The following is a 24,256-nucleotide window of genomic DNA, read 5'->3' as shown; positions in this document are numbered from 1 at the left end:
TGTCCATTGAGTCGGTGATGCCATCCAGCCACCTCATCCTGTCACCCCCTTCTCCTCCTGCCCTCGATCTTTCCATCTGTATCTACTCTTTGAGATTCTCTTTCCTTAGTCATTACAGAGTACTGAGTATAGTTGCTTGTGCTATACAGTAGTATAGAGTGGGATCTTACAGAAAGTGTATTTTATATATAGTAGTGTGTATATGTCAATAAAATTCTACATGTGCTTTTAAGAAAAGGAAAAATATCTTTTATCACTGCTAGGGTGAGAGAGGTATATATGTATTTTTTCTTAAAGAGTAGACTGTGGTAATAATTGCCTTTCATCTAAGTACTAAATCTTGATGAGCAAATAGAGGGCCAGCTGCTTTTCTCAAGAAGTTTTGTTTTCTGCCGATGATAACCATTCCCTAAACGCTTCTTGTTTTCCAGAGTTCACTGTCCAGCGCACTGCAAAGACGAACCATCCTATTGGGCTCCCGTGTTTGGAAGCAACATCTATGCAGACGTGAGTATTCTGGCCTTATCAGTGACCACCTCACAGAAACCACGTCCCAGGGTCTGGACATCAGAAACTTAAAATCCCATTCCTGTGCCTCTAGATAAATTTATACCATCCATTTCTGCTACCAGTGCTCTAGTTTCTGCATTTTCAGAAGTATTTGTGCTTCCACCAATGTGTGCTGATGAACGCAGACATGGGTGTGCCTCCTCTTACCCAGACAGCTTCAGAGTTTGGTGAACTGACTCCTGCTCCCTCACTGACAAGCTCTTCTCATGTGAAGGCTGCCATGCATCACATACTGCACTCCCCCAGATACTTAATAACCTTTCTGGCTCTCCTGATGCTTGTGCAGCTGTTGGTCTTTTCTACTCATTGCATTTCTTTTTAGCTATGTACATACACTGAACTAAAAGCACACAGAAGAAAATGCAAACTCCCACCAATTTGCCTCCTGTGATAACCACTCTTATTATATTCCACTTTTCCATCCTAACTTTAGCAAGGAAACTTTAGCTTGGTTGTTTTTTAAATTTTATTGAAATATAGTTGATTTACAGAGTTGTGTTAATTTCTACTGTACAGAAAAGTGACTCAGTTACACATACATATTCTTTTTCATACTCTTTTCTATTCTGGTTTGTCACAGGATGGTGAATATGGTTCTATGTGCTCCAGAGTAGGCCCTTGTTGTTAATCCATCTTACAGATAAGAGTCTGCAGATGTGGCTCCTATAGAACAAGGTCTCTCCCTCCTGTGATCCAGGGTTTAGGGACACGGTGACCCAGGAGATGTGAATACAGTCACAGCTCTGCCCGGCAGGCTCTGTGATCCTCTTGACCAAGCCATTCACCTCTCTGTAGAATGAGCCAGGGCTGGGGTTTTCTAGTTCGGGGAATCCTCCAGATCTGAAAGTCCATGAGTAGATCGGCTTCACTCAACCCCAGCTAATGTTTTTGCTCAGCTTTCCTCATCTTCATTTCTGTAGTTCCCCTGCATCCACTATCGCCACCCCCACCTTTGCCTCCATCTGCCTTCATTTATTCTGGACTCCTGTAGTGTGAGCTCACTGAGTTCTATAAAGTCAAAGCAAACTTCATGACTGACCTCCCCCCACCCCTCATCTTTTTTTCCTCTCCTCTTTAAATGAGCCTTTTTTTTTTTTTTCTCCTTGAAAGGTGCTTAGCCAAAGTGGAGCTCTACAAGTTTAATGAGGAAATAAAACAATGTGAATCAATGTTATACCAAATATTTAAGCCACAACCTGCTACTGAAAGACAAAGTCTTTGATTTTCAAGGGCTTTAAATATAAAAGGACGAGCAAGATGATTCTAGTAAAGTACAAAAAGACAAATAGATAAAGCAGGAGTGGCAATATTGCTATCTGATAAAGTGGAATTTAAACATACTGAATGGGACGAGACAATTCATTATGCAGTGGCACAAAAGGTACAATTAATGTAGATGTGAAATTCAAGTCCATATGCTCCAAACAGTGTAGCAGCTAAACATATAAAGCAAAAAAAAAAAAAAGTTTAGAAATGCAAGGAAAACTTGATGAAATTTTAATAATAATATAAGGCTACATTTTACTTTGTTATAGGTTCTTAAAAACATCATCACTAGGTATTGTCACTCCCATCTTACAGAGACGGACAGGGAGGCTCAGAATAACCTGCCCCAGATCACGCCACTGGCAGTGGCAAAGGCGAGATGCAGATGAGGGCGTGTCTTGTCTTTGGGTCTGTTCTGCCTGCATGAATGTTGCTGCACTTCTGAATACACAGGTGTGAACAGGCCTGTGTGAAAACCTGTATTCAGTCTCTAAGTTATTCACTAGGATTTTGAGCTTTTGACATCACTGTGCCGGTGCCCATGACAGGGCTTGGCGTATAGTAATTGTTCAATTAATGTTTGTTAAAAGAATAAGTAGATAAAAATACTGCAGTAGTCAATGCCTAAACATCTCTTGAGAAAATTTTTTAAAAAAGGAAGGAAGGAAGGGAGAAAGAAAGAGAAAACTAACCCTGTTTCAGAGGCTCTTTTCTGGCCTCGGTTTCTAGGTCACTCTGTATTCTGGGAAATGATGATGCCCCTGGAAAATGTCTGTTTAGCTAAGAGATTTATTTTGGGAGAGTTGTCTCCAGGCCTTTGAAGGACCCAACAGTGCCTCCCTCGGCGAGCGTTCCTTGGCAGACCCCGCACTTTGTGGTGAGCTGCAGGCAGGGGGAGCACCAGGGTGCAGCCTGTGAACCATGTCTGGGTCAGAAGATGCAAAAACTCAAGCCCTGGCTGTGACATTAAACAGGCCTGGGATGGTGGACGAGCCTTGCCCTGTTCTGAACCTCAGTTTTCTGATCTGTCCCATCTCCCTCTGTGGCTCCTTGAGTTCTCACACTTGTGCGTGCACAAGAATCCCCGGAGGGCTTGTTCAGACAGAGTTCCGGGTCCCACCCCCACCGCGTTTCAGACTTGGGGGTCTGGGGCAGAGCCAGGGAATCTGCATTTCTAGCAAGTTCCCTGGTGGTGCTGATGCTGCTGGTCTGAGATGGCACTTCAAGGACCCCTCGGTTGGAGATGACAGTCCTGTGGGAATTTTCGATAATGGTGATGGTGAGAGCAATGATTATGGTGGTGTTTGTTTTGTTACCTGATATCTGTTGAGCACTTGCTGTGTGCAGGCCTGCATTTAGCCTGTGATCTTTACATAATCACCTCGCTAGCCCCTCTCGGGGTCTTATTGAACCCTGTGGAATAGTGTGCAGCTTGCCGGCTCTGAGCAGCAGTCCTGGCTCTGCTGTTTGCCAGCCCAGTGATTTGGGGCAAGTCTTTAAACCTCTGTTAAGAGGGAATAATAGTGGTGGTGGTGATGATGACATAATAATAATGATGACGATGATGATACTGGGTAGGTTACTGGGAGTTACTGTATCAATCACTTGAAACACTCAGAACTTGGCCTGTAGTGATAAATGCTCAGAAAGATTACCTATGATGATCCCTGCTTTATGTTGAGAAGATAGAGCCTCTGAGGGTTAAAATAGGTCATCCAAGGCCACCCAGCCAACCAGTGGTGGGGGCAGGGGTGCTGAGACCAGATCTCTGTTGATAGTGCTTGTGAATAAGTATCCAGATACCGGTGTTGCCAATATGTTGGTGTTGGAGAAGACTCTTGAGTGTCTGTTGGACAGCAAGGAGATCAAACCACTCAATCCTAAAGGAAATCAACCCTGAATATTCATTGGAAGGACTGATGCTGAAGCTGAAGCTCCAATATTTTGGCCATCTGATGTGAAGAGTCGACTCACTGGAAAAGACCCGGATGTTGGGAAAGGTTGAGGGCAGGAGGAGAAGGGGACGACAGGATGGGATGGTTGGATGCATCACTGGCTCAAAGGATATGAGTTTGAGCAAACTCTGGGAGATGATGAAGGACAGGGAAGCCTGGCCTGCTGCAGTCCGTGGGGTCGCAGAGTCGGACACAAATGAGTGACTGAACAACAACGAAGTTGGTGTTGCCTCGGGTCTTGAGGAGAGAAAGCAGATACCTTGTACCTTTGGGGAAGCAGAGGTGAGAGGAGACGTGTGGGAGGAGGAAGCGGAGGAGAGTGTTTGTCTGCCATCAGCAGTGGAAGGCGTGTGCGGTGATTACCAGCCCATGCAGTGAGGAGGATGAGGTCCTGGGTGTGAGGGTCCCATGCCTGCTGTTATCGTGGGAACTTCTGTACCGCTGGTGCCCAGACACCCTCGGGGGCCGGGGCAGAGGACCGTCCCAGAGGCCCCAACACCGGAGCACCCGGCCTCTTGGCAGCTGTGGTCAGAGGATATGCCTCCTGGGCAGGCCCTGGGTCTGGTCACTCATAGAGTGTGAGCAATACAGAGAGGGAGACGGAAGAACCCCCAGTCCTGCCCACCGGCGGACAGTGAGCCCCAGCTCAGCCCTGCAAACAGCAAACGTAGGAGGATTCCACAACGATCATTTCCTTCGTAGAGTCTCCCTGCCTCTCTTTGAGATGGAGCAGACTTATTGCTTGTTAATCTTCTAGGGACACAAACCCTTCTGAGAACTGGAAAGTTGTGGATCCTTTCTCCGAGGAGGTGGGGGTGGAGAAGGCTTCTTTGTATTGATAAAGTTGACCAACCATCCCAGTTTGCCTGGGATGCTGGGTTTCCCAGGCTCAGTGCTAAAACCTCGAAAGTTCTTGCCAACACTCTAGGCCCACAGAGTTCTGCCTGCAGCCTCAGGGCCTCGCAGATGTCCCGGAGCCTGCTTCAGGCTAAGGAATCCGGCCCTTATCTGTTTAATGTATGAACTGAAGACAAGATATGTTCACGCAGGATTAGAAAAACTGGCCTTCAGCGCCTCAGGTCAGTCAGTGGTGGGAAGCAAGAAATCCAGTTCTCTCATCTTTAGTGTGAGGGTGCCAGTCGGCTCTGAGACTCTCCAGCTTTTAACAGCAATATTAACTTCCCAGGGAGCGGGCAGGGCAGGGCCTTCTACTGTGAGTGTTTTTTCCTTCTTCTGCAAAACCAGCAGCTTGTTTGGAATAGCCTGGATTTGGAAGGGACGTGGCAGGAGCTGGCAGTCTGCAGGGATGTTGGGTCTTTCTCTCTGCCTCTGACCCTCCAGTCTACCTCTTGCAAGGACCCTTGGAATTCCACTGGACCCACTGGGGTAATTTAGGACCCTCTCGTCTCGAGGTCCCTAGCTTTGTCACGTCTTCAGAGTCTTTGTGCTGTGTCAGGTCACGTGCCCACATGTTTCAGGAATGAGGGTGGGCATCTTCAGTGGGCGTTTCCGTTATTCTGCTGACCACAGAGGCTCAGACTTGACCCTTCGCCTGATCTTGTTTGGAATTGCTACTAAACCATGAAGTGTCTTCAGGGCCTTGGCAATGTTGTCCAGTCTCACTGAGCCTGTGTTTCTGGACTATAAAATGGGAGTAACGTAGTCACCCATCTCACTGGAAGATGAAATGAGATGACAAGCAAAAGCAGCCCAGGGCTGGTATTCAGTAAGCTCAGTCGCCATCAGCTCTGCTCACCGTGGGAGCCTGTCGACTCCACAGGTGGGCCGGCCCCCCTCGTGCCTGCAGCCCTGGCTGCACCTGGCAAACACAGCCTCAGGCTTCACCCCAGAGCAGCCAAATCTGTGGAATTGGGGGGCATAGGAAGGGCATCACCAGGTAAAGACCACAGCTGCAGTGAGGGTGGAGGCTCGCTGCCAAGGCCAGCGTCGGAGTCCAGCACAGGCTGGATAAAGGACCGCAGAAGGGTGTTACTTTGAGTCGGCCTCAGCATCACCTGGCCCTCACCTGAGGGGATGGTTCTGAGTCTGTAGGTACATCAGGGTGAGCTCCAGGAGCCTGCATCTTTCACAAGCACTGGCCTCCCCAGCCCTGAATGAGTCTCCCCAGCTTTGAGAAACGTTGATTAATTACTCTCAGACAACCCAGTCTGAAGAGCGTTTTTCTACTGGATAAGTCAAGACCCTAATGGAAGTTGAACCCGACGATTGTCCTACCCAGGGATTGGATGACTCAGTGACTTTAGAAAACAGCATCTCCTGCCCTTGCTTGAAACAGGGGCTTGTGTGGCACCTGGAGTGAACCCAGATGCCCCACGGCCCTCACGGCCCCAAGTGACTGGCCCCTGCTCACCTCCTCCCCCCTCTCCTGCTGCTTGCTGTCTGACTCACTGTGTTCCAGCCACCCTGGCCCCTTTTTCTATTCTTTGGATATGACAAGTTCACTGTGCTCCAGGGCCTTTGCACGGGCTGCTCCCTCTTCCTGGGACACTCCTCCCAGAGACGTCCCCATGCCTGTGGGAGTCTTCCCATATTAACTGTTCTAAAAGAGCCCCTTAATCTTATCTCATGATCAGGTTTTGTTTTCTTCGTGGGTGAGTTCCTCGTTTGTGTATTTGTTTGTCTGTCTCTCTTGACTCCGTGAAGGCAGAACCTTTATTTTGTTCCCCCCGAATCCTCTTGCATCTAGTACAGTGCCCGGCACATAGTAGGTGTTCAGAAAATATTTGTCAAAATAGGAACGAATGAGGGATGAGGCCAGGTCTCACTGGAGAGGCCGCGGAGGAATTGAGGTAGTGATGGTTACTTCCTAGGGTTTGGTGGGGTCAACATCCTACCAACCAGCAAGCCAAGGCACGGTTGACCCCATGAGGGCGTGACTGAAGGCCTGACCTTCACACTAATCACAGCCCTCCTGCACTTTCAGACTTCGAGCATCTGTAAGACTGCCGTGCACGCAGGGGTCATCCGGAACGAGAGTGGGGGCTACGTGGACGTGATGCCCGTGGATAAAAAGAAGACCTACGTGGCCTCGCTCAGGAATGGAGTCCAGTCTGAAAGGTAGGGCTGCTTTCTTGGACACTCAACACCCAAGGCCTGTGGCGGCCGTTGGAGAAGGGCCACAGTCAGTGCCCTTTAATATAAAGCTTGGGCAGACTTGGCGCGTGTTCTCAGTAGAACACCCAGGACAAGCCTGTCCTTCTCTCTTCCTTTCTTTTTTCAAAATAAGAGCTTGTTTGTCTGCCCAGCGCATGTTTTTGTAGACAATTTAGAGGTGTCAGAAAAGCCCCAAGGAAAACCATCACCCATTTCCTCTCACCTGGGGGAGTTAGAGATCTTTGGTGTGCGTCCCCATGGTCCTTTTTTCGGAATGTATGTGTGCATGCCCCCCCGCCCCTCCCCTCAAAAGACAAAGGGATCAAGTTATAGTCACACAGCAGTTCTCTAGCTGCGTCACAATATAGCTGCATTCCGTTACCCAGCTAAGAGCTGAGTCTGGAGTGCAGCAGACCTAGGCTCTGCTCCTTCCCAACTTTGTGACCCAGAGCCGGTTGCCTGGTTTCTCAAGCCTCCGCTTTCTGGCCTGGAACATGGGGAGAACTACAGTCCCCACCTCTGGGGGGTGTTGCAAGGCTGATGGGGCTGTTGCCCAGCTTTTCTGGCCAGGACACCAGCCACATTGGACTGGGGCCCACGCTGATGACCGCATTTACTTTAATCACCTCTTTGAAGTCCCCTTCTCCAAGTACAGTCACGTTCCGAGGGCAGCGGGGATTGGGAGGTCCACATGGGAACTTGGGGTGGGGGTGCACAAGCCAGCTAGCCCACTCCAGGGGAAATGATGAAGATGTTGTACTTGGGGGACCGCTTTGGAAAAGGCATATAGAGTCAAGGGTACAGACTGTGCCGGGCCCCGTGAAACCCAGGCTGTCGTGGCTCCCTGGCACTCTGCCACTGTCCGCACCCTCCCAGCCTCCTGGGGCGCTGCAAGGGCGGACCCTGCAGAATCAAATGACAGGGATCCTGGCAGGGGGTAGGGGCGCACGGGGTGTGCTCGGTCACAGCCATCAGCCACGAACACCCGGAGTTAGTGGCTTCTGTGTTTTCTCCTTCAAAGCCTGCAACCTCTGTGTGGGAAAAGCTTAATGAAGGGAAATTCCATTGATTTAATGGGAGGGAAATGAAGCAGCTGATTAGGTGGAATTTCCTGGTGGGGCTGGAAAGAAATCCCAGGACACCCATCTCTTGAGTTCACTGTGTCCCTTTGAAAGAGAAAACGCCTTGGTGAGAAGCTGATAGGCTGGCCTTCTTATCCTTGAGAGGGCCCCAGCAGCTCCACCCCTGCCCTAGGCTGGGACACAGGGGGGTCTCTAGGGAGGACTGGGGACCAACAGAGGGTCCCCCAAAGTGCCTTCTTCCCCACTGTTGACTGCCCCCGTCCATCTGTAGTTCTCTCTGCCCAAGGAGCCGCCTGAAATGCTGTCATTCTACCTGCCCTTGATGCTCACGGTGCCTTGGCTCCAGGGCCCCCAGGATCCCCCAGCCCGAGGTGCTCAAGTCCTTATTGTCGTTGTGGTTGTTTAGTCGTTCAGGCACGTCTGACTCTTGTGACCCCATCGACTGTAGCGTGCCAGGCTCCCCTGTCCATGGGATCTCCCAGGCAAGAATACTGGAGTGGGTTGCCATTTCCCTCTCCAGGGGATCTTCCTGACTCAGGGATCGAACCCACGTCTCCCACATTGGCAGGCAGATTCTTTACCTCTGAGCCACCAGGGAAGCCCCCAAGTCCTTATATACAATGACAAAGAACAGGAGGCCGTCCACATCCATGGACTCCACAGCCACGGGTGGACATGGAATGGATACAGAGGGCTGACTGTGTCTTGCGGGCAGCCTTCCCCAGGCCCCGGAGTGGTTGATGCCCACTACTCAGACAGGTTCTACTGAGCGGACAGTTTGCTTCCCTTCCTTCTTGGGCTCTTTCCCCCTGAGTAGGTCATGCAGGCTGAAATCTGTGATCAGCTGAATTCTGTGGTGAGCTTCCCGACCTGTAGAGGGAAAATGATAGCAGCCACCTCCAGTGTTGGGGAAAACAGTGGGTCTCCAAGTAGGCTCTGCAGAGCAGCATCCAAATTGACTGGGAGTTTGCTAGAGAAGCACATTGTCTGGCCCACCCGGGACAGACACTTGGGGAGTGTAGTCTCCCCATGGGGGCCCTGACTCCTGCTGGAGGGTGACCGCTGCTGCCAGAGGGGGTGATGCAGGGTGGCCACGTCCCGGCACACACAGTTGCACTGTCCGTGATTCTGATAGTTTGTGAGGTAGTGTATCTGCGGGGGCCCAGACCCATGCCGGGATGGGTGGGCGCCAGGGGTAGTCTGCCCTGCGTGTGCAGGGGAGAGGCCAGCCCAGAGGGAACATGGGGTCTGAGGGCAGCTGGGAGCCCTCTGCACTGCTCGTCAGCCAGGTGTCCTGGGGCAGGCAGTCTCCCCAGGCCTCCGTCAGTGTCTGCTGTGAGGATTAAATGAGAAAGTATGTGCAAAGCGCTCACCAGCGGCTTAGAGCAAGTGTCTAATAGACCCTCTGGTCTGGCCGTTATGACACCTCAAGGCCAGTTTTGAACCTCAGGACTCTTTGGTTCTTTTCACGTAGGGTCAGGTAACGCGACTCTAGGAAGTAGCCTACATGGATTATTCCAGGACAAGGGAGAAAGCATCGTGCAGGAATTACTCTTTCATCCTGATATTCATCCGTTTCGCATGCTCTCACCTATCAGGTGTCACACATGGGGTGAACCCTCACAGTGTCCCAGGCACTGGGACCCAGCGGGGAACACGTAGTCCCCATCTCCGCCCCCCGGGACTTGTCACCTGGTTGCAGGACAGACAGTGCAGAAATAACAACTTCAGTAGCAGGGCACAGGCGTCTCTGCTGTGGAGGGTGGTGCCGGGAGCCGAGCACACCCAGCAGGGCCCCATCTTACTGTCAGGAGGGGCCTCTGTGGTAATGTGGCTCCTGCAGAGATGTCTGGCTGCTGCAGGCAGGGCAGCCCCCTCCTCCCCTTCTTTAGATGGGACCTCAGAGCCCCTCTGCGTACGGACCAGTGCTGAGAAATTTCCCTGGAGCCTGTTCCCATTAGGGACTGTGGGAACCCAGCCTGAGGCTGGTGACTCTGTCCTCAGTGTCTGCAGGGCCCCTGGAGTGGTCATAGCTGTCCCAAGGGAGACTGTGGACACTGGACATACAGCACCCGTTCACAGAAAGCCACCTTTAAATTTAGGGAATCCTTCAATCAGTCAAACAAACAAACCTCCTCAACAGAATTCTCAGTACACGGACCAAAAGTTGGTTCTGCGTCAAAGTGTCTTCAGTTTAGCAATTGTCTTTTTCTAGAAGAGGATTTCCTGAAAGTTTTGAAAGATGACCATGCAGAACCGGGACCACGTAAGACGACAGGCACTTTCTCTCTCTCTCACACACATGTGCCCATGAAAGCATGGAAGGGAAAGGAATCCGGGAGAACTTTAGATGTTGGGACCTGGGTTTGTCCAGATGTTCTCAGAAAGAAGTGACATCTGGAAGAATATCAGTTCAGGATTTTTTTTTTTTCCTGAGGCCAGGACTGATTTTAAAGACAGATTTCACAATGAGATTGGGAAATATACCAAACAATGACAGATAATACTCTTGGTCACAATGACCTGTTTACAGAGGTTGATGGTATATACGTGGATCAATGTTTACCCAAATAGTAGGCCACCTGGAGTAGCATTTATGGGGCAGCTCCTGTGTGCTGGGCACTGTCCCTGGGGCTGGGGCCACAGCAGAGTCAGAAGAAGCCAAAATTCTTGTCCTCAGAGGCCTCTGTCTACTGGGGCATGTACAGATACATACCGTGAGCCACACAGGGGATTTAGAAGCAAATGATTAGAGCACAGTTGATCTACAGTGTTGTGTTAGTTTCAGGTGTACAAGACAGTGAGTCAGTTCTACATGTGCATATATCCACTTTTTTTTTTAGATTCTTTCCCCAACACATGGGGATTTTAAGGTTTCTAGTAATCATAGTGAAAAAGAAACAGAAGGGAGAATTTAGAGCACATTCATTTCATCCAATGAATCAACATTATTATTGTTTCAATATGTACAAACAGAAGTGTTGGTGGGAAACTTGCACTCCTCTTTTCTCGTAAGAGCTGGGAAACCCAGCGGGTGTTTCACACACACAACGCGTCTCAGTTTGGGTGAGCTGCATTTCAAGCCCTCGGTAACCACCGTGAGCTCCAGGAGTCTCGAGGGTCAGGTGTCTGAAACTCTCTCAACTTGTGCAGAAACTCTGGGAAGCAGAAACCACTGGCCATTATTTCCAGATGGAATGAGCTTTGCACTCTCCCCCAGGCTGGCTGGACCAAGCTGGGCTGGTTTCCCCCGGCGTCTCCCTCCCTCTCTGCTCCTGTTTCCCAGCACTCTCAGATCTGTACTTCCATTAGCTCAGCTCACCTCCCAGCAGTCCCATGAGGCAGAGACCACAGTTACCCACATGTATCAATAAGGAAAGGGAGGCTTAACAGAGAGGTTAAAGGACTTGCCCAAGGGCACCCCAATAAGCGGCAGGGCCCATACTTGAACTCAGGCTGGTAACCAGCACACGTGACTTCTCACTGCAGACAAGTTGTTGACCGAAGAAGGGGCTGGGGTGAGCCTTAACACTCCTAAGGTACACTTGTTTGTAAACTTTACAAATATTAATTAGAAGAGAAATACTTATTATTTAAATAATAGGGCTTCCCTGGTAACTCAGACGGTAGAGAATCGCATCTGGGACCCCTCTGTACTGCTTGCCAGCTGGGTGTCCTCGGGCCGGCAGTCTCCCCTGCCTCTGTCAGTGTGTCCTTACAATGCAGGAGACTCAAGTTTGATCTCTGGGTCAGGAAGATCCCCTGAAGGGAATGGCAACCCACTGCAGAATTCTTGCCTGAAGAATACCATGGACAGAGGAGCCTGGCGGGCTGTATAGTCCACGGGGTCAGCAAAGAGTCAGACATGACTGATCAACTGACACTTTCACTTTCTATTTAAATAATATGTCTAGGGATTAGAAAAGAAGAGTTCCTATAAGCATTCTGTTAATCTCTGTTAACAGCTTTTTTTAATAACTTTTCCAGGCTTCCCCTACCCCACCCTGGGCAATACACATAAAAATGAAAATGGAGATTGTATTTTTTTTCCCTAAAAAAATATTTTCTAAAATTGTTTTCTCCTAAAAAATATTTTCTATTTCATGAAATGAGATGAAGAGGTTTGAGGATTCCTTGGGGATTGGGCTTATGCATGGATAATTCACTCGCCGCCGTGCACCTGCCCACCATTCCCTTGATGGGAGAATGTGGTTTCAGTCTTGTGGGGTGACGCTGTCCATGGCCCAGGGCTTGAGCTCCAGTCAAGTGCACAGCACTGACCCAGAACCTTCCCTGGATGAGCTCATTCACCTCCTACAGGGCCCCTGAGGAGGGGGTGCTTTTGCAAATTCTGTCCTCAGAAGCAGAAACTGAGGCTCAGAGAAATGGATTAACCACCCCAAGGTCCGATAGATAAGATCTGGAACTATTTCTGTCTGACTCTTGAAGTTTCCTGGAAGATAAGTAGAGGGTGAGAATCTGGGAGAACAGATTAGAATATTTAAAAAAATGTTTATGTATGTATAATACGCTATACATATAAATACGTACATGTTCATGTATGCATATAAGTGATATTGCTTAGTACTAAAAAAGATGTTGCACATTTAAAGCCAGGATAGCAATCCTCTGCCATCCTTTTGTCGCTGGGTTCCATACCTCCGGGGTTAGCTGCCAACTAGTGGACCGTCCATCCCAGGACAGAGGTACACTGTCCTCACTCTTTAATCCAGTCTCTGTCATGTGCTGCCAAACGCCAACCACTTCCTCCCTGAGTAATTTTCGCCCGCAGGAGTGAGCTTCCAGGAAAAGCCTTATGCTTTTGGCTCCTGGCGGACCTGCAACCTCCCCCCTCCCAAGGGGCTCCCGGAGTTTGAGCCCCAACTGCCATGTGGGGTTGGCCAGTGTGGTCCTCAGCAGTGGTGTGGCCACAGCCCATCCATTTAGGATGAGGGTTGGGAAAGGGTCCCAGAGCATCCACAGAGCTGCATCCGTGTCCCAGCTGCACCTGGAACAGGTGTTCTGTTTGGGGCAAATCACGTCACCTCTCAGAGCCTTGCTTTCCTTTCTGTAAGTGGGAGGAACCCTGGAGATCTCTCGGGGGGCTGCGGGGACTGGATGGGGTAAGATTACATAACGAACGGAGGCGGCAGTGGGGTGCGGCGGTGTGTATGCCAGACATAGCTGCTGGCTGGGAGAGCTGAGCACTGGTGCCCAGGGCAGGCGAGGGGCGGTCGGAAGCCTGGACTCACTCCCCAGGGCTGGGCTGTGACACCACCCGAGGCTACAGTGCCTCAACCTTTCCCAGAGCTCCCATCCCAGCTCGTCAAGTAGATCAGTGACCCTGGGGATGCCCCAGAGGCTTCCCAGGCCAGCTCCGGTTCTTCCCCAGTTCTCAGAGGGGGTTTTTGTGCTGGTTTTCCCTCCCTTCCCCCTCCCTTTCTCTCTCTTTCTTTCTCCCTTCCTTCCTTCCTTTCTTTCTCTTTGTCTCTTCCTCCTCACCCCCTAACTTTTCATAGTAAGATTAGAGAAATTTCAAGAAATAGTACAAATAGTTTTAAGAAACTACTATCACAGAAAATCCCACTGTAAACACTCTAGCAGTTTCCTTCCAGATTTTTTTTCTGTTTGCACAGTAACAGTTTATTTCTTAGCTTTCTTAATTAATTTTACTTTTGGTTGCGCTGCGTCTCCGAGGGCTTTCTCTAGCTGTGGCGAGCAGTGGCCACTCTCTACTTGTGGTACACGGGCTTGTCTTTGCAGTGTCTTCTCTGGGTGCAGAGCACAGACTCGAGAGCACATGGGCTTCAGGAGTTGCAGCTCATGGGTTCTAGAGCTCAGGCTCAGTAGTGGTGCACAGGCTTAGTTGCTCCATATAACGTGGAATCTTCCCAGACCAGGGATCAAACCCGTGTCCCCTGAATTGGCAGGAAGATTCTTATCCACTGTGCCATCAGGGAACTCCCTTGTGATTTTGTTTTTTTTTCCTACAGAAAAAGGAATCAGACTGCCCACATTGTTCTGTTAATTTTTTTTCAGTCAACAACAGTTGTGAGTGTCTTCCCAATACTTCCCATGCCTGACATAGCCACACCATCATTCCATGGCTCCATGATATTCTGTTGCATGGACGGACTGTTTCTTTACCCAGTTGGCTGACATCTGGGTTGGTTCCTTTTTTTGTTTTTGTAAACAACACAGCAAAGAACATCTTTGCACAACCTGTGTGCTTTCCCTACACTTTGCTTAGGTAACTTCCTGTTAGCAGCATAGCCACAGCCACCAATTGACCTCTTTCTGTGATGCATGGCATGTCTCTCTCCTGTTCAAGCCCTGCTGAGAAAAAAATCTCCAACTCTTATCAGGCAGGTCACCCCACCCACTTCCTCACCCTCCTGGTACAGCATCTGCCTCGTCACAGCAGTGCCCCTCACTGGCCTGCTCTCTTTCCTGGATACCTCAGGGCCTTTGCTCCTGCTGGTACCCAACCCTGGGCCCTCGCAGCTCCTATACCTCCCATGGCTGGACCCTCATCTTGTGCACATCTACACAAAAATGCCAGCTCCCCAAGGAGGCACCCTCCTGCTGTGGGGTCTCCATTCACCCTCCCCCCTGACTGTGCCCCCGATCTAACCAGATCCTCAGGACCCACCACTGTCTGCAATTACTCCTTACACCTATTGAGCAGTTGATCTCTCACCCCCAGACCGTAAGCTCCATGAAGGTAAGAACCCCTTCACAGGTGTGGTTAACCCTGTGTCCCCGACACCCACCCCAATGCCCATACATAGTAGGTGTTCAGTAAATACTGGTTGAGTGACTGACAAAATGATGAGTTCAGCTATTTGTTCAGAACCAGTTGTAGGATTTTTAATACCCTTTATGAAAATTATTCAATAATTTTGGGAACATCATCCAACACCTTTGGTGAAAATTGTTCAGAAATGTGCTGGTTTACATTCCCTCTTGGGAGCTACAAACTAACCTAGAAAGAGTCAGAGGGCGAGATTTAGAAAAGGAGGTTGTCTTATAATTTATCAGGTCACACTTGGTTTTCATCAGACCCACACAGTTGTCCACTTTGCTAGCAGAACTGGAGCTTGGTAAATGTTTGAAGCATGGACCTTGCCTGAGGCAGCAGGAGGGACCCACCTGATGGCACATGAGACCCAGTTGGCCCACTGTCTGATGTGCTGAGAAATAAACAGCCCGTTCAGCAGAGCTTGCTTGTGCCTTCTGGGTGGGGTGGTTGTTCAGTGGGGATGTCTGGCAGGAACCTTAGGGTTCCCGTCTGGATGACAGCCTGAGTGGCCCCTGTCCCTGGCTTGTTGGGGGTCCTATGGATGGGGGCACCCACTGCCCCATCCGTAGAGTTTCAGAATCACAAACCCTGGTAATTGTCGCCAGCACGTGTAATAGCTGAGGGCGTGTGGCTCTGAGTGATTCTCCCAGACGATTCATTTGGGCAGAGAATCCAGGAAAGTCTTGCAGCCCAGAGGCCCGAGGAGGGCCCTGAGCTTCTGAGAAACCTGCAGGGCAGCCAGGGTTGCCGCAGCCCCCACCACAGTGTCCACCCTCTGCCTCTGTGGGCCCATGGGGGCTTCTGGCACCAACATTCCGTCGTTTCTGGGTTCTGGACTTTCTCCACTGCCCCCTCTTGCCAAGGGCTCCCATCTGATACACATTTCCAGAAGACCCAGCTCAACCAAAAAAATATGAATGGTAATAAAAAAGCCACATGAGGGGCTGTGCTGGAGGCACGTGGGTTAACAGGCCACCCCGTGCATAGTTGAGGAGGTTGTGAATCACGGTAACCTTCCTGAAACACAATTCAGCAGGTTGCCCACATCACCAGTGGGCATTCCTCTGATGCAGTAATTCCACTCCTAGGAGCTTATCCCTGGGTGCCCTCCTATAGATATAGGCAGCCCCATGGACCAGGTTGTTCTCTGTAGCATTGTTTGCAAAAGCAAAACATTAGAAATGGCTAAATATCCATCCTCAGGGACCCAGTTAACTATATGATAATAGCGTGGCGCAGTGCCAGTGCCGGAGCCAGAGGAGACATGGGTTTGACCTCTGGGTCGGGAAGATCCCCTGGAGGAGGGCATGGCAACCCACTCCAGTATTCTTACCTGGAAAATCCCATGGACAAGGGAGCCTGGTGGGCTACAGCCCACAGGGTCGCAAAGAGTCGGACACGACTTAGCGAGTGAGTACACGATAGCTTCCTACGAGAGAATACTATGCAGTTGGATCAAAAGCACGAGGAAGCTGTTTTTGTACAGGGAGCCAATGGCTGTAAAAGGGACAAAAACAAATGTTGACAGGATGTGGAGAAGCTGGAAGATGCTTATGTGTCGCTGGTGGGGATGGAAAACAGTGCAGCTGCTTTGGAAAATAGTCTGGCAGGTTTTTAAGAAGTTGAGCATACATTTAACACACGACCTAGTAATTCCACTCGCATGTATATACCCACAAGGAGTTGAAAGCATACATTCACACAAGAACCTGTATGCAAATATTCATCGCAGCGTCATTTATATTTGCCAAAAATTGAAGAAATCTAAAGTCCATCAACTGAGGAAGGGATTAATGGTGTGTGATCTACCCAGGTGATGGAATATCACTTGGTAAGAAAAGTAATGAAGTGCTGAACACACTACAACATGTTGCTGTTTTGTTGTTTAGTCACTAAGTCGTGTCCGACTCTTTTCGACCCCGTGGACTGCAGCTTCCCTGTCCTTCACTGACTTCCGGAGTTTGCTCAAACTCATGTCCATTGAGTCAGTGATGCCATCCAACCACCTCATCCTCTGCTGTCTCCTTCTCCTTATGCCCTCCCCTTCTCTTCATGCCCACAATTCTTCCCGTGTCAGGGTCTTTTCCACAAGTCAGCTCTTCACATCAGGTGGCCAAAGTACTGGAGCTTCAGCTTCAGCATCAGCCCTTCCAGTGAATATTCAGGGTTGAGTTCCTTTAGGATGGACTTGTTCTCCTTTAGGGATGATTGGCTTTCTGTGATTGGCTTCTGTTCTGAGCATGGTGTTTTGAGGCCACAACATGGGTGAACGTCAAAACACCATGCCCAGAACAGAAGCCAATCAGAATGTCACACACTGTGTGGCTCCACTGACATGAGGTCCAGAAGAGGCGGGTCCATAGGAACAGAACCGGCCAGGGGAGTGACTGTGAATGCGCACCGAGACCTTCCGGGGACGACTGTAGTGACTTGGACTGTGGACATGATTGCATAGCCCCCCAATCACTAAAAGTCTCTCAATCGTCCACTTCAAAAGTATGAATTTCATGGCACGTTGTATCTCAATGAAGCTGGGTGGTGGTGGTGGTTTTGTTTTGTTTTTTTCCTTTTTAAAAAAGGATTTAGCTCCCATCTTGAGAGGGTGGTTTTTTCTGGCTGTGTGACTTGTAGAAACTGACTTTCTCCTTGCCCCCATACTCTTGCCTGCAAAATAGGGATACAAATGGCTCCACTGTGGGAGGGAGGTAAAGGCGGATAGAAAATGCTTCCTTTACAGCTCAGTTCAGTTCAGTTCAGTTGCTCAGTCGTGTTTGACTCTGTGCGACCCCATGGACTGCAGCATGCCAGGCTTCCCTGTCCATCACCAACTCCCAGAGCTTGCTCAAACTCATGTCCATCGAGTTGGTGATGCCGTCCAACCGTCTCATTTTCTGTCATCCCCTTCTCCTCCCGCCTTCAATCTTTCCCAGCAGGGTCTTTTCCAGTGAGTCAGTTCTTCACATCAGGGCTTCCCTTGTGGCTCAGCTGGTAAAGAATCTGCCTGCAATTCGGGAGACCTGGTTTCAATCCCTGGGTTGGGAAGATCCCCTGGAGAAGGGAAAGACTACCCACTCCAGTATTCTGGCCTGGAGAATTCCATGGACTGTATAGTCCATGGGGTCGCAAAGAGTTGGACACTACTGAGCAACTTTCTCTACACTCCTATACAATATCTGAGCCCAACTGTGGTGCCTCTTTTAATAACTGGAATACATGCACTACTGTTTTAACACCACCCTGTTAATCAGTCAAGCAGGTGGTTTCTCTTTGGGTTGACAGGTGGTAGCAAAACCAGGCAGAAGTCCTAAAGGCTGAGTTGCGTTCAGACAGACGGGGGCCAGCCAATTCCAAGTTAACAGAAACACCTTAACAACCCAGACCTCGATTCAGACCCAGGTGTGTCTGCAGAGGTAGAGGGCTTTGCCAACTGCTCCTGGCCGGGGCGAGCCCTGTTCCTGTAGCTTTAGGAAGCATCTCTTGGCCACACTGCTTCCACTGAGGGGACCTGTGGACACCCAGCTCCCCCACCCCAGCTCGATCCCTGCAGAACTTTCGGTAACATGCGCTCTTCCTTCTTTTTCAGCTTGAGGACCCCTAGAGACGGAAAGGCCTTCCGCATCTTTGCCGTCAGGCAGTGAACTTGCAGGGCTGGGGAGAAGGGCGCGTCCTCAAGACGGCTTCAGGGGTTCTCTTTTTATTTTTATTTTGTCATGGGGCGGGGTGGGCCGGGAATGTGGGGAGTCGGGAAGCTTCCTTTGATTGGCATCCAGCGTCCCATCTGCCGTGCCTTGGGCTCAGCTCCTCGCACCTGGAAGAGAGAGCATCCCTGGGGTCCTGAGCAGACAGCTGGTGATCATCTTGCCGAGGCCCGGGGGTCTCCCCGCAGAGGCGTCCTTCTATGGACGGAGAGAGGATTCCTACCGGAGGAGAGAATGAAGGATTTGGAGCTGATACCGCGAGGCACTGGGGCCATGGGAAGAGGCGCACGGAGAACACTCGGGGGGCGGGGGAGTTTCAGGGATGGAGTAGAGGTAGCTATTTAAAACATTCAGAAACACAATCTGTCCCTACCAATGGTGAAAATGGGATTAATGTTTGCTGGTCAGACAAACGGGCTGGTCTGGGGGACTCTGCCCTGGCGCCTGTCCTGCTCCCGTCCTGCTGCATGCGGGCTGGTTCTATACACAGCAGTGCTGGTTGACTACAAGTTCAGCCCTAATTCCAGAGATGTGTCTTGTCTTGGTCCTTCCCTACGTCCACGTGGCCTGTCTGTCTGCTCGACCTTTGGTCTCATTGAGGACTAACAAACCAGGACCCTTCTTTGATCCCCTCCTCACTGCGGCTCACACTCCACCCAGACTAGTTTTTTTGTCTCCCACCAGGGTCTTTGCTTAGTAAGTGATTCTGTATGAAGCCCACCTTTTAATTTCAACCCCTCGTTCTCTGTGGGTCCCACCAAGATGTCTAAAAACAGCCAAAGAAGGGCTGTTTAGTTGCTGCCTTTAAAATGGCACTGAAGTGTGCAGATTCCCCATCCGTCAGATGACCTATTTTTCTGCAGTGGGAGGAATGGCTTCATTCTTCAGTACATTCCTCGCCGAGGTTAGCAGCTCTGGAAGGAGACACAGCCTGTGGTTATGAAACCATCTTGCAGCATAATAACAAGAGATGGTAACACGCGCGGGGGATTTCTCTTCCTGTTTTTGTGGAACGGTTCTTGCCAAATGTTTCTGAGGCTCCGAGGAGCGTGGTGCTCTCTGGCTCCCATTGCCATATAAAACTTCATAAGCCTCTACCCGAACCCACAGTGAAATAAAAAACCCTTCTGTAAATAGTGTTTCTTTGCAGAAGGTAAAATTCCACCTTCCACCACCAGACTGGCCAAAAGATCACTTTCGTGAATGCCAGTTTCAAAGTTGATTTCACCCTCAATCAGCATATTTCGAAGGCAAAAGAGCTAGCAAAAAGTTAAAAAGAAAAAACTAAGATAGTCCGGACAAGGAACTCTACCTGAGGAACCAAGCTGGTTGCTTCCGTTAGTGTATCCGTAATTAGAGCAGAAACAGAAGTTAAATACTATTCCCAGCTAGAGGGAGTTTGTAGAAGGAATGAAACCGTTAACCTTGACAGAGCTGAAATGAGCAGGACTGTTTTTGCTTTGCACACTATGGGCTTGTTATAATTCATAAGTACTGACTGTCCGACTCCAAATGTCAGAGTGGAAGAATTTGGTCAGACTGTCAGATACTCATCTTGTCCCTGCCAAAGATCTGAGTCCTTGGATCAGATGCTAGCTAGGTATTACACTGTTGGGCTTCTGCTTGTCACCAGGCTTTGGTGGCTGTGACCATGTCCAAACTCTGAGTTTGGGTTTTCAGCATTAGTGACAGTACAGGGGAATTTCAGGTTTGCTTTTGAAGCATTCTGCCCGAGGGAGTCTGAAACATCCAATAGGAGTGAACTCTATCATTTAAAAGTAAAATTCCCAGTTCCTTCATTAACTGGCCCATATAATGGACTAGAAACTCCTTGCCCAGAACCAGGTCTTGCTATCTCTTTCACTCTCACAAACATTTCGAAACTGGAACCATTTATCTTCCAGAAATGAACACAGGGCTTCAAAGGAGAAGCTCTCCTACTAATCAGGGACCTCCTTCTCATTTAATGTTTAACAGTGCCTACGGCGCCTTCAGCACCTCACCCATAAGATGATAAATCTGGCCGACAGTGTTACTGGGACCCCCAAAATAGAAAGTTTTGGTTTCCTTCCGGTTTTTCCCGTCATGTTCTGGTTTTTCATACTGTCTGTAGGCTCACTCAGCCCGCAGCTTACATGTGTGCTTTTTTCTATGAAAAATGATGTATTTTACTACTTCCTATGTACAAAAATTTATTGTAAATTTATGTGTGCTTCGCTTGAACAGGGACCACGTTGCTGTCATTTCAATAAAACTGATTTTATTTCTAAAACGTTTCTGGGACTTATCTTTTAAGGGCACACCTCATCTGTGTAATAAAAAGTTTAAAAGCTCCTTCCAGGCTGGTTGGAGAAGGATATGGCAACCCACTCCAGTGTTCTTGCCTGGAGAATCCCAGGGACAGGGGAGCCTGGTGGGCTGCAGTCTATGGGGTCACGCAGAGTCGGACACGACTGAAGCGACTTAGCAGCAGCAACAGGCTGGTTGTTCTTTTCCATGCCATTCTCCCGGGAACGCGGCGCACGGGCGTGGAGACGCTAATCGTGGAAGGATTTCTATCTCCGATGTGCGTAAAGCGTTAAGTCATGTAGGGCGTGAGGATTTGGGCGCGAGGACGTGGGGGTGTGAGGACGTGGGGACGCCAGGATGTGGGTGCGAGGACGTGTATGCGTGAGGACGTGTGTGCGTGAGGACGTTGGGGGGCTGCGGACATGGGGGCGTGAGGACGTGGGGACGTGGAGGCATGTGTGTGTGAGGACGTGGGTGTGTGCGTTCTTGTGGGTTCCGGTCGGCCGGGCTGGGCTGCGGCCTGAGGGGTTGCCTCCTGACCACCTAGTCGCACGGCGTGGTGAGTATGACAGCCTTACCCTCACTCCATCAGCGTCTTAGTCCTCTCGGCTGCCCACGGCGCTCCCACCGCAGAGTCTGCGGACCCCACAGCTCTGGAGGCCGGAAGTCCAAGATGAAGGCTCAGAGGGCCGCTCTCCTCAGGCCTCTCTTCTGGGCCTGCAGGTGCCCTCTTCTCACTGAGTCTTCTCTGTTGGAGCATTCCTAGTGTTTCTTTTTCGTCTTAGGAGGACGGGTTCTGTAGGATCAATTCCTGCCATGTAGACTCCCATTCAACCTTAGTTATCTCCAGAAGGGCTTCCTTGGTGGCCCTGTGGTAAAGAATCCGCCTGCAGTGCGGGCAGATGCGGGTTCAGTCCCTAGGTTGGGAAGATCCCCTGGAGGAGAAGATGGCAGCCCACTCCAGCATTCTTGCCTGGAGGGCTGTAGTCCAGTGGGTCCCAAAGAGTCAGAAACGACTGAGCACGCTCATCTTCAAAGGCCCCATCTCCACATACAGACATAGCAGGCATTACGGCTTCAACACATGAATTTGGGGAGGGGGAAACCCCGCTCAGCCCTAGATAGACGTCATCTTCCCCGGCGCCAGTCCGTTTTTGTCCAGTTGAGTCGTGTGTCTCTGTGTGTTTCGAGCGCGAGCATCCACAAACCATTTTGGGGGTTCCTGGCGGACCTTTTTCATCTCCCCATCCACGCTCTGCCTTTGCCTTCACCGGCCATCTATTTGTAAGAAGTGCTTCTCATTCCCATGGATGGTGGGATTAGTGGTCCTTTATTCTTTTTTTGGCAGTGGCATGCGAAATCTTACTTAAACCTTTGCCTCCTAAGGGAAAGCTGAAGAGTACTAACTGCTGGACCACCAGGGAATTTTCAGCTTTCCTTTTTAATAAATGCACTTGCGGCTTTTTAATTTTAGAGTTTGTTTATTTGTGGCAGCGCTGGGTTTTCATTGCTGCAGGCAGGCGATCTCTAGTTGCATCGAGCGGGGTTACTCTTCATTGTGGGGCCTGGGCTCACATTGCAGTGACTTTTCTTGTGGAGCGCCGGCAGTAGGGCGCATGGGCTTGAGTAGTTGTGGCTCCTGGACTAGAGCTCAGGCTCAGTAGTTGTGGCACATGGGCTCTGTTGCTCTGTGGCAAGTAGGGTCCTAGTTCCAGGACCAGGGTTCAAACCTGTGTCCCCTGCATTGGCAGGTGGATTCTTAACCACTGGACCACCAAGGAAGTTCCCATTTAAGGCTTTTTAAATGTTGATTTAAAAATACTGCATAAGCAGGTCTGTGGGTGGGTCACAGAAATCACAAAGATGAGATGATGACTACTGATGTTTGGGAAATGCAGGTTTCTGACAAATGCTTTGTCAAGGCCATAGACATGCCCCCCCTCCCAAATCAACGGCAACCTCCGGGCACTGGGAGCGGCCCTTCCAGCCTTTCTCCTACAGAGCCTGCAGCTTTCCTTGGTGCCCACACCTCTTTCTCCTGCTTCAGGAAGTTCTTCTGAACCCCCAGGATGCGGCAACCCTGGGTCCTGAAGTTTTTGCCCCTAAATGTCCAACACACAAAAGATGCACTGGCTGAGGAGACAATGGCAACTTGGAGGGAGCTGGTGCTCCCTTCTTGCAGAGTTGGTCTGAGACGCAGCAAAGGTGTGCAGGAGTGGTGTGAGCAGGCTGAATGCCAGCATGCTGCTTGGGGACCCCAACAGAGGAGGCGTCGCACAAGGTGACCCAGGGGCTGAGCACTGACCTGAGGGTCCCTGGCCTGCCTCCCACCGCCTTACCAACTGAGGAAGCTTGGACAGTTTTTTTTTTTTTTTTCCAGCTGCACTGTGTGGCATGTAGGATCTTAGTTCCCCAGCCAGGGATCACACCCATGCCTTTTGATTGAAATGGGGGAGGTTTAACCACTGGCCTGCCAGAGAAGCCACTTCTGCCTGTTTGGGCCTCTGCTCATTTAGGAATTTCTCACAGTGACCTCACCGCGGAACAGTGATTCCAGGGGAGCTGCGGGCTGAAAGGTGCTCTAGTAATCATGGCCACTGTGCTCGGTGACACGCTTTGGGGCGGCAGCTAACACGAACCCATGTGGTAGACCCAGGACTTGTCAGAAGAGCAGATTTTTAGGTCCCAACCCAGATCCTGTGAATCAGAACCTGTTGGAGTTCACAAGCCCTCAGGATGATTCTGGTGCTGGGTCCGTTGGAGAATTATCACTCTGAAAACATCCAGATATCTCACATGAGAAGTCAGAAGGGAGGTGATCTGGGGGCAGAGGTTCAGGGATGCTGGGACAGCTGGTCAGCATCCATGCAAACCTGCCCCCCTCCTCTGTGGGCAGGATGGCCGCCGGTCACAGACTGTCCCCACACTGAGTCTGAGATGGGAAGAAGGGACGAGGGGGTGGGTCCTCTTTCCCACAGTATTCTTTTATTGGGGAAGAAAATCATTCCTGGGATTCCCCAGCGGGCCTGTTTTTGCATTCATTTCATCACCAGTGGGTCACATGCCCAGTCCGAGGTTTATCGTGAGCAACTGTGACAGAAAAAGGTTTAGAGTGAAGAGAGGCAGACCGTTGGCCACGAAGGGGTCACGTGGTCTAAGAGTTACGAGCCAGGATGCAGACATGCCTGAGTTTGAATGCCACATCGGCTCTTCACCAGCGCTGTGACACTGGGCCAGTTGCTGAACCTCTCTGAGCGTCGGTGGCCTCCTCTGTAAAGGGGCAATAATGAAGCGCTCACGGGGTGCTTATGTGGATTCAGTGAGGTCATACTTGAGGCGTGCTCAGCCCATGGTGGGTGCCCGCGGCTGCCGCATGTATCACTACATTGCTTTGCAGCATGGAACTAATACCAGTGGGTACATGCCACAGGGAGACAGGTTTCTACCAAGTACAATGAGGAAGATTCAGATTGCAGGACT

The 24,256-nt window shown here is 50.3% G+C and overlaps 1 protein-coding gene across 1 annotated transcript in view; it reads left to right on the top strand.

The window, feature by feature from the left end:
* CRISPLD2 (cysteine rich secretory protein LCCL domain containing 2) overlaps window positions 1–20,759 on the top strand; it is a 66,649-nt gene extending 45,890 nt beyond the window's left edge. Inside the window, exons 13-15 of the mRNA XM_027513892.1 lie at window positions 432–507; window positions 6,736–6,869; window positions 18,373–20,759. Coding sequence (XP_027369693.1) covers window positions 432–507; window positions 6,736–6,869; window positions 18,373–18,427 — 265 coding nt within the window. The 3' untranslated portion in view covers window positions 18,428–20,759. The remainder of the gene's footprint in view (window positions 1–431; window positions 508–6,735; window positions 6,870–18,372) is intronic.
* Window positions 20,760–24,256: the final 3,497 nt, after the last annotated feature.

The sequence above is a fragment of the Bos indicus x Bos taurus genome, chromosome 18 (assembly GCF_003369695.1).
Source record: "Bos indicus x Bos taurus breed Angus x Brahman F1 hybrid chromosome 18, Bos_hybrid_MaternalHap_v2.0, whole genome shotgun sequence".
Lineage (NCBI taxonomy): Eukaryota > Metazoa > Chordata > Mammalia > Artiodactyla > Bovidae > Bos > Bos indicus x Bos taurus.
Note: the sequence above shows the minus strand (reverse complement) of the source record. Positions and strands in the feature narration are given on the sequence as shown.